The sequence below is a fragment of the Chiloscyllium plagiosum genome, chromosome 7 (assembly GCF_004010195.1).
Source record: "Chiloscyllium plagiosum isolate BGI_BamShark_2017 chromosome 7, ASM401019v2, whole genome shotgun sequence".
NCBI classification, from domain to species: Eukaryota; Metazoa; Chordata; class Chondrichthyes; order Orectolobiformes; family Hemiscylliidae; genus Chiloscyllium; species Chiloscyllium plagiosum.
In genome coordinates, this window is record NC_057716.1 from 14,324,074 (window position 1) to 14,334,108 (window position 10,035).

The 10,035-nt window shown below is 38.6% G+C and overlaps 1 protein-coding gene across 1 annotated transcript in view; it reads left to right on the forward strand.

Annotated features, from left to right (window-relative positions):
- The window catches only part of c7h3orf70 (chromosome 7 C3orf70 homolog), a 42,751-nt gene extending 38,344 nt beyond the window's left edge, over positions 1-4,407 (forward strand). The window contains exon 2 of the mRNA XM_043693076.1: positions 214-4,407. Within this exon, the coding sequence (XP_043549011.1) occupies positions 214-806 (593 nt within the window). The 3' untranslated portion in view covers positions 807-4,407. The remainder of the gene's footprint in view (positions 1-213) is intronic.
- Positions 4,408-10,035: the final 5,628 nt, after the last annotated feature.

Genomic DNA, 10,035 nt, shown 5'->3' on the forward strand with positions numbered 1-10,035 from the left:
CAAAGCATAATAATTAATGATGCACTGTGCTATAGAAATAGCTTATATCAGCAAAACTGAGATTTATGGCCTTGCTATATAATAATTTGTTGCAATAGTTTACCTTATGTAGCAGAAAAAGAGTACAATTAGTAATAATCAGCAAAATTAAATACCAGTCTTTGCTATGTTGCTTTCTTGCATTATAATTGTCATTTGTTTGACCATTTTCAGGTAGATACATTTACCAGCCCATGACTCATGTCGAACTTCTACCAAGCACTTCAATCCCAGTCAGCACTAGCAGCCAAGCAGATACAGTCCAGTTATCCATAGCCCTGGTGGAACGCTTCCTAAAGACTGCTTCTTTCCTCAGGCCGCCATTTGCACCAGATACACCAAGGTACTGCACTATTTCCAAACTCTTTGTTGACAGCTATCGGGTCAAGAGGATCAATGGCAAGATGTGCTATGTCCAATGCCAGCCTCATCCGGCTCCCACTCCACATGATCCAAAGGTTGGAGATAACTTTAACCAGGATACCTCCGTCAGTCCAAAGGATCCAACCCTGGCAGACAAAGTACCAGCACCACAAATGAATCACTGCTCTTCGCCATCTGCCTCAGAGGATTCTGGTATAAATGCATTAGGGTTGCACTGCCCGGAATCAGGTGATGAAGACACAGAGGAAGATGAGGATGAAGATGAATTGAGTTCAGATGATGACTCTAGCCCAGAGAGCCAGTGGGATCAGGATGATTGCAGTTTACTTTCTCCTTCCCGATCCACTGTGGAAATTATTGAGAAAATTGAAACAACTGTCTGAGCTTAAGCAGGATTTCCATAGCTTCTTCAACAATGCCTGGTGAAACAAACTCAATTAGAACTTGCAAATTCTGATATAAATTAATCCTCACTAGTTCATGAATTGAAGTAACCATAAACACAAGAATTGTTTAAGCTTTTGTTTTCAGATATAAGATGGACAAATAAAATGTAGCACATGCAGACAGTAGACCAACGACTACGGTGCCTACCCAAATGAAGTTTTCAATTGTGGCCCAAAGTAACCAGAACCTTTCAAGTTACCAAGCACAATAACCAAGCTCACGATCTTTTAGCCAATAATTTGACAATTGGGTCATCATTTGAAATCGTCAGGGGGAAGTACTTTTGACCACACAGGAGCACCTCCACAAGAGTAAACTGTCTTTTTTTTATCATGAGAAGGGTTGGTGGGATTTCGAAGGGGAGCTGAGTTGTGTTGTGTGAGATAAGAGAATAGCAAATGGTAGGTAATGTTTAGCATGTCAGGATCCTTGCTAATCACCAGAATCATTACACAACAAAGCACATTAAAGAAGAATTCAGCACTTTTTTTTCTTGAGTCAAAGACCCAGGAGGAGGTTTGAGGCCTGAGGCCTAGAGGTTTTGTTATGTATCAAGTAAAGTGACATTATCGCCTCAATAATATATTGCTAAACGAGTTACATTAACCCTTGCATGGAAATGTGTTTTCAATTCTGAGTTGCCATGTGAAATCTGTACTCTGATTATCACAATGATAAAATAATTATCTTTACAGAGGGTCACACATTATTAGAATAGATATTTCCATGTGATATTATTTGATTTGATCTTTGCTGTTTTACACTTAAGAAGAACAGTTAATTAAGTTAGTGGATCAGAATTTCGTCAATCATGCTAAGTCCTCCTAAAACAAGAAGCATCAAAGTGTGTGACCTACAATTTCAGATAGAGATTGTGTACAATTAGGGAGAATTTTATGGGGAATGTAGGGTTAACATTGCTCCATTAGTTCCTTTATTTGAATGTACATTAAAATTATAGACAGATGGATTTTATGGAGAATTAAATGCGCTAAGAGTGTTTAAATAGATTGTGGCACATCCTTCTGTTTCTCTCTCATGCTTGTTCAAAATGGCTGATTGGTCACTGCCTTTTTCCCATGTCCTCCGTCCATTTAAAATGAATGGCCAAACCTGACTAAGGCCACCAAAAGATGGTAGCAACAAAATCATGCCAAATAATGCGCCAATAAAATGTAAAACTAAAATGGAAACTAAAGCACATGGTTCACATTAATGATGTAAGGAAGTATTTATTATGCAGGTAGAAAAATAATAGTGCCTAACAGTCCCACCTAGGAACGTAAAAAGAAGCTAAGATAAATGAGTAGAAATTTTGCCAGTGTGACATAAGAGGATGTGCTTCAGACTCTCTCCTCCTTATATATATTTCAGTGGAGTGCCTGACACAACACAAACAAAGGCTGCAAGAGAAAAGCTTATTCACTTGGTATGTTCCAACCATGTGCTGTACTGCTGACATTTAGGTACACTATACTGCAATAGACTTTAAGAGTAGGTCCTGATTAAATTCCATCAGTTTTCTGATCACCCCTACCGTTAGTGATCAGAGCACGTTAGTGATGCAGCTGTGCATCATTCAACAATATGTATAAACATTCTCCTCATCAAGGTGAGAAAAGTGAATTCTGGTTTGAATGCTCACAGTAAGTGTTCACATATGTTACCATATGAGACAGTGTATGTTTTGTATGTATATATGGCTGTCTGGCTTTGTCTAATGTTGTCAGAAGCAGATTATTCCTGCTTTAATGTTGTCTCAACATAACATGAAACAAGCACCTTTAACAACCTATTTATTCACACATAGCCTAGAATTCTAATGTTAGCATTAGTAGATAAAGCCATAGAAAGAACAACAGCATCTTAGTTTTACTAAATGGGCCATAAACAAAACAGGAAAAAGGTATTAATAATATTATAGAAGGTGATGGCTCAGATATTTTGAGGGAGTAAAAGGAATAAAAAATGTTTTAAAAACAAGAGTATAAATGACATAACCACCCATTGGAACATTAAAAATTAGCAGTAACTATGGAAATCTGGTATAATTTTAGAAGTATAAATAAATGCTGAGTATGCATCACCAATTTATACAGATCCAAGCTCACTGATTTCGCAGTAAAGATTTTTCAATCCAGTTTTCAAACTTAAATTTTCATCTCAGTAATACTTTGGTCGCCCACAAAATAGTTAGTACAGTAAGAGTCCATTTGGTCCATCATGTCTGCACCAGCTCTAAGATTTTTGATTTTGTGCTGCAAATTCCCCATGATCTGCAGATTGTTTCTATTTGTTGCCACCTTCTAACAGTAAGGAACACAGTGGGCACAATGTTAACCCGTCTGCGATCCTTTGATTATGGTGTGCACATTTTGGTATTTAAAGTTGCATTGAACTTTAAATGTTGAAATTTACCTGAAGGTCATTGTTCGGCTTTTCAGAAAATTTTGAAAGCAAAACTGAAAATCATTTATTTAATAAATAAATGAAAATGTAATTAAAATGTAAATGGAGTATTACAGATGCAGTATTATAGGTAGGTTCAATGTAAGGCCAGAACAATCACAGCATCAGAAGAATGGTAAAAATGAATGCATTTATTCAACATGAGTTGTGTTACCTATATACAGATCTCATTTACTGATTCTGGGCTTTATTATTCTTTTACAGAAGATTGTAACGTAGCACATTAAATGATGGGTCTCAACAAGCCCATGTCTAAATGAATCGCAGATAGGCAAGAAAATGTGAATGCTCTGTTCATTGCCCCTTCCAGCCACTTCATTTTTGGATGGCATTGTGGACACTATCTGGCAAGTTAAAACATTACAACAGCAATTGAGTGTAAACTATTTCCAAAAGATCGTCACCAAGTCACATTGATCGATCTTTTTTCAAGTCTTGTACAAATTATCCAAATCTGACAAAATTCTTTTGCATTCTCACTCTCAGTTGGAATGAAATTTTGGCTTTTAACCAATTTCATATTAATGTAAGTTCTCAGAAAGAAGAGCCTATTGGGTATTCTCAACAAAGCTTGTCAAAACAGCCACCTCTTTGTGATAATGCCAAAAGTGATGAACTTTCAAAATAGCCAAAAATTTCACTAAATTTGGATTTGCAAAGGGACATTTAGGACTAGATTCTGAAATGATTTCCAAGTAATTTTTCATTAATTCTGTCCTTTCAATGCTTTTGCTGTAACTGAATTGAATTCTTATTCCCCAAAATTATGATAGGATAGTTTTCATCTGATATTTAAAATGACTTGTTGAATTAGTCACAGATAACAAATAGCAGCACAATGATCAAATTACTTATAAAACCTCCAGTGCTAATTTAATTTCCACTGTAGATTGGATCCAAATCTCGCTCCTCTGTCTTCTCTCCATCCTGTGCATACATTCAGTTGACTTATGCTTTCTGGTCAAGAAGAATGGTCACTGACCATTTCCCAGTTTCAGAGGAAGTGGTAGAGGCTAGTACAATTGCAACATTTAAAAGGCATCTGGATGGCTGTACGTATAGGAAGGGTTTGGAGGGATATGGGCCGGGTGCTGGCAGGTGGGACTAGATTGAGTTGGGATATCTGGTCGGCATGGACGGGTTGGACTGAAGGATCTGTTTCCGTGCTTTACATCTCTATGGTTCTAATTACATTATTGGCTCCCTGTTTAAAGATGGTTTCCAGGAGCTATTTCAAGTTTTTCATCTCTGTGAAGAAATGCCCAGTTCCTTTCCCCAATAATCCAACATCATCTGAGGATGTTTGGAAATAAATCCTCTGAAATTCCTATTTCCAATACTGAGTATCGTATATACTCAAGTAATAGTCAAATTTTTTGACTACTTTTTAAGGTTAATTTTATGGGGTCGATTATTACATGGATACTGCTTTTGAGAGGCTGAAATTCATGCCTGTCAAAATTCATACCGTATCATTAGCAAAAACCCAAGTGATCTCTGAACAAATATGGGTGGCACGGTGGCACAGTGGTTAGCACTGCTGCCTCACAATGCCAGAGACCCGGGTTCATTTCCTGCCTCAGGCAACTGTCTGTGTGGAGTTTGCACATTCTTCCCGTGTCTGCGTGGGTTTCCTCCGGGTGCTCTGGTTTCTTCCCACAGTCCAAAAAATGTGTAGGCTAGGTGAATTGGCCGTGCTAAATTGCCCGTAGTGTTAGGTGAAGGGGTAAATGTAGGGGAATGGGTCTGGGTGGGTTGCTCTTCAGAGGGTTGGTGTGGACTAGTTGGGCCTGTTTCCACACTGTAAGTAATCTAATGTAAAAAGTAAAAAAAAAGAATTAAGGTAATTCTGAAAACCTGGAGCAGAACACAAAAGCCAGTGGACTGGAAGACCGGGAGGGGAGTAGAAGAACCAGCATTCTGGAAAGCTGGAATGGGACATGACTGCCGGTACACTGACTCATAAATGCTGATTTGTTACCTGTGAAGAATTAGGGTCAACCTTTACACGAGATATATGGAAAATTCCAGCTTATTTGATCAAAAATAGGGGGTCGACTTTCACATGAGATTAACTATTACTTGAGTATATATGGTATTTACGTACAAACTGTGAAGATACTAAGTTCTCCAATTAACTGGTCTTCTATAACAAGGCCACTTTGTCACTATCTGTTGCCATTGAGCTTTTTACAACCCAAATGAATTTGTACTAAGTATAACCATCCTGCATTCAATTCTCTCAAGTTCAGTATATTAGAATGTGGAAACTCTCTGCTATTGAAACCAATTTTCGGAAAGGCAGATGCCAAGAAGACTTAGTTTATATTCAAAGGGCAACAATGAGGCATTACAACATTGCAAAAGTTTTGGTGCTGGACAAATTTTGATGCTGAGTTTTAAGAGGTTGTTCTGAACTTCACAACTGCTAGTAAAGAGTATTATTTAATGGTTGGACCTGCAGCTGGAGGTAATTTATTCAGAGGTCTATATAATCTTCACTGCAGAAAGAAGATTCTGGTTATGATTGACTGTGGTTTGCTGTGTATGTTATTAATCTATGTACTTGTTTGACTCCAATTAAAAAAAGTCTTTTAACTCCTTTATTTGTGTAAGAGAATTTCAATGTCTGAAGTGCCGGGAGTGAATGCAGTTATAAAATAAAGAATTTCAGATGCTGGAAACCTGAAACAAAAACAGAAATAGCTAGAGAAACTCAGCAGTTCAAGCTGCACCTGTGGAGAGAAAACAGAGTTAATATTTCAAGCCCAGTGACCCTTCTTAGTAACTGACGTTGAAACACTTACTTTGGTTTCTGTCTACAAATGCTGCCAGACCTGCTGAGTTTCTCTGGAAATTTCTCCTTCTGTTTTTGAAAGTAATTATGTTTAGCAGAGATTTCATTAATATTTTGCAAAGCCAATATTTGGAAAAAAAATCATTGAAACATATGGAGAAATGGTACTATAATTTGAGTGTTCAATTCACCATTGAGACCAGAAGCATTTATTTTGAGATTAATCACTTTCCACCCACTTCCCAATTCACAGATGAACAAAAAGGCCTGGGATTAATAATTTGAATTTGGAGGCACTTGGGTTGTCAGCCTTTAAGAAACACATTCATAAGGTGACTTTATAGAAACATCAAATTGTAAACAGTATGGAAAACGGTAATCTGGAAAGCTATGTTATATTAAATCATTTGTATCTAATCAAATGAGTTAGATACAAGACCACAAATTTGGACCAGTAAAAGAGAAATTGAGGACTAAAACCAAACAAAGCTTCACACAAACACTAAACTATAAGTGGAATGGACTCCTAGGCAGTATATTATAGGAAAATATATGAATCATTCTACAACCCAAAATATCTGGGCCTGAGCTGTCGAAATCAAACTCAAAGTAGCTTAAGGCACATTCCCCAACAAAACTGTCATGCATGCTAAAAATTCTTCCTTCCCCCTTACCAATAATTCTCACCTGCAAAATTCCACTATCCAATGATGATCACCAGTACCCTCACTGCCCCACCCAAGCACCCCGGCAATTCTCACTCACACCATGCACGCTGAAAATGCACTGACCAACAAAGCCCGCAGTAGTTCACCTTGCTCCTTGATGACACTCATCCTCTTCTGACAATGCTCAGCCACCAACTCTTCTCTCAACCTAACTCACCCATCTCTCAACACCTCAACAATGCACATTCTGACCCTACCAACCTCCCCTATGCTTCAGGGCCCTGCAAAAGTACTAAGTTGTTCATGCCTGGAAATAACTTTTGATGGGTAAATTTACATAGCCCAGGTCACTCCTGCAAATCTTCTTCAACCTTTGTTTTGGAGGTTTGGCCCAGGTATACTATATACTTACATACAAATTTAGTCCAAACTTTCCATGTTGTTAATCAATGATTAATGATGGAATCATACCTAGCACATAGATGAAGATGGTTCTGTTATTGGAGGTCAATCATCTCAGCTCCAGGATATCTCTACAGGTATGTGACCTAGGCCCAAACATATTCAGCTGCTTCATCAATGCCCAACATTAGTTCAGAAATGGGATATTTGCCAATGATTGCACAATGTCAGCATCATTTGCAACTCCTCAAATACTGAAGCAGTCCATGTTCAAACCAGTCAGATCCAGTCAATCTCCAGACTTGGGCTGAAAGGTGGTAAGTAACATTCATACCACACAAATGCCAGGCAATTACTATTTCCAATAAGAGACAATCTAGCCACTACCCTTTGACATTAAATGGCATTACCAACACTGAATCACTCATTATCAACATCCTGGGAGTTACCATTGACCAAAACTAAACTGATTTTGCCATATAAATACAGTGGCTACAAGAGCAGATAAGAGGCTAGGAATACTGTAGTGAGTGACTCACCCCCTGACTCCCCAAAGCCTGTCCACCATTTGCAAAGCACAAGTCAGGAGTCTAATGGAATACTCCCTACTTGCCTGAATGTGTGCAGTTCCATCAACAATCAAGAAGCTTGACACCATCCAGTACAAAGCAGCTGCTTGATTGGCACCATATTCACAGGCATCCATTCCCTCCACCAGCAACACTCAGTAGCAGCAGTGTGTACTATCTACAAGATGCACTGCAGAAATTCACATTAGCTCCTTAGGCAGCACTTTCCAACCCACGAACACTTCCAAGGAGGAAAAGGGCTGGATGGCATTCTCATGGTCCTGTGTTCCTGAGCGTTGTGACTAATGGGGGGAGGCAAGTAACAAAGGCAGCCAACTGGATTGTCTCAGTCTTAGTGACAAAGACACTCCTTTGTTATTGTTGGAGGTGAGGATAGAGAGGACAGGAGAAAGGGAGAGCCCTTCAAAAAGAACTGACTGATAGTATAATTATTAAAAAGAGACAAAAAAGCTCTGATTTATTTGACTTTTATCAGGAATATTAACAAGTGCAAAACTAAAGGGCATAGATTTAAGGTGAGAGGTGAAAGATTTAAAGGGACCTGAGCGACAGAAGGTGGTGCATGTATGGAAAGAGCTGCCAGTGGAGGTGGGTACAATAACAACATTTAAAAGGCATCTGGATGGGTATATGAATAGAAAAGGTTTAGTGGGATATAGTCCAAATGCTGGAAAATGGGATTGATAAGTTTAGGATTTCTGGTTGGCATAGACAATTTGGACTGAAGAGTCTGTATCCATGCTGTACAACTCAATGATTCAATTACTCTATGACAAGTGCTGCAGATACATGGAAACATCATGGCTTGCAAGTTCCCCTTCAAGCCACCCACCATCCTGACTTGGAAACATATTGCCATTCCCTCACTGTCACTGGGTCAGAATCCTGGAATTCCCTCCCTAATGGCATTGTGGGACAACCTACAGCAGGTTGACTGCAGTGGTTCAAGAAGGCAGCTCACGATCACCTTCTCAAGGGCAACTGGGAATGGGCAATAAATGCTCCCCTACAGGTCTGACAGTTCTCAGGCAGGTCTAATAATGCCAGGCCTCCTGACAAATGCACCCATCTTTGCACAAACAAATAACAAATAAATAGTTAACTATTAGAAAGATATCTTTGTAAAGAAAAAAAGAACATAAAAGAACTCATGACACAATAGCAATGTTGGGCATGCAGGGAGTTACCTGAACTGGTAACATGAGAAGACAGAATGGCCAGTTCCTTACCTCATGTGTCATCCACCCTAGAACCCTGAGTGAATACCTCACTCCTTGCTCTGGAACAGAAAGACCTGGCTGGAGGTCAAAAGGAGGTAAGGCCTTTGTAGTTAGCAGTGAGGGCTGGATCACCTCTAATGGTAGGATCTAGGACAATTTTTTTCAGGAATGTTTGCTGCAAGGTGCTATACCATATGGCATCGCACTGGCTACCGTATCTCAAGAATGCAGTTCACTATCACCTTTTCAAGGACAATTAGGAACTGTAATGAATGCCATTGTTGGTTGTAAGTATAAAGAAATAAAAATAAACAATTCTTTCTAATCCTCAATTTGCTAAATCCTAATTTAAATGTTAAACCCTTCGTCGGGGTTATATTAGTTAAGAGGCAATGCTTTAGTCATATAGTTAGTAACAGCAAATGTGCAAGTAACAGATAAGGCATCCAGACTGTCAAAGCTCAAAGCAACCAAAGGCCTTGGTTGAGGAACAGGCAATACCTTAACGACTGTGGAAAACAAAGATAAAATGACACTTATGGATATCGAAGTGTGGGATTTGCATAAACCTTGAAAATGTTCTGTTATTCAACAGAGCAAGATTTGACCCCTGCGTTAAAGCTTCTCTCCATGTCGACATGAAATAAATAATCATTATCTGTTCTCCTGGAGTCCTTGCTCAGTTTGTCAAGTACCCCCAAAATAGTTTGGTCTAGTCAGCAGGATGTCATGTCACATCCCTGTCACTGGCACTGCAGTTTGGTGAGTATGTTTTAATTTACCACCCATTGTTAGAGCAAAGAGCTTTTAAGTTACTAATAATGGAAACTGAGCACAGAACCACACTCACAGTTGTGAGTTCTAGTTTCCATTATTAGTGACTTAAAAGTACATGTGAATTCATCTATTTTACACACAATTAAATATCTCTATATTTTAAAAAAAACTTTATTACCCTCAATTGTTTTTTCAATAACAAAATTGAGTTCAGCTTTCTGAGTTTATTCTTTTAAGTGTGA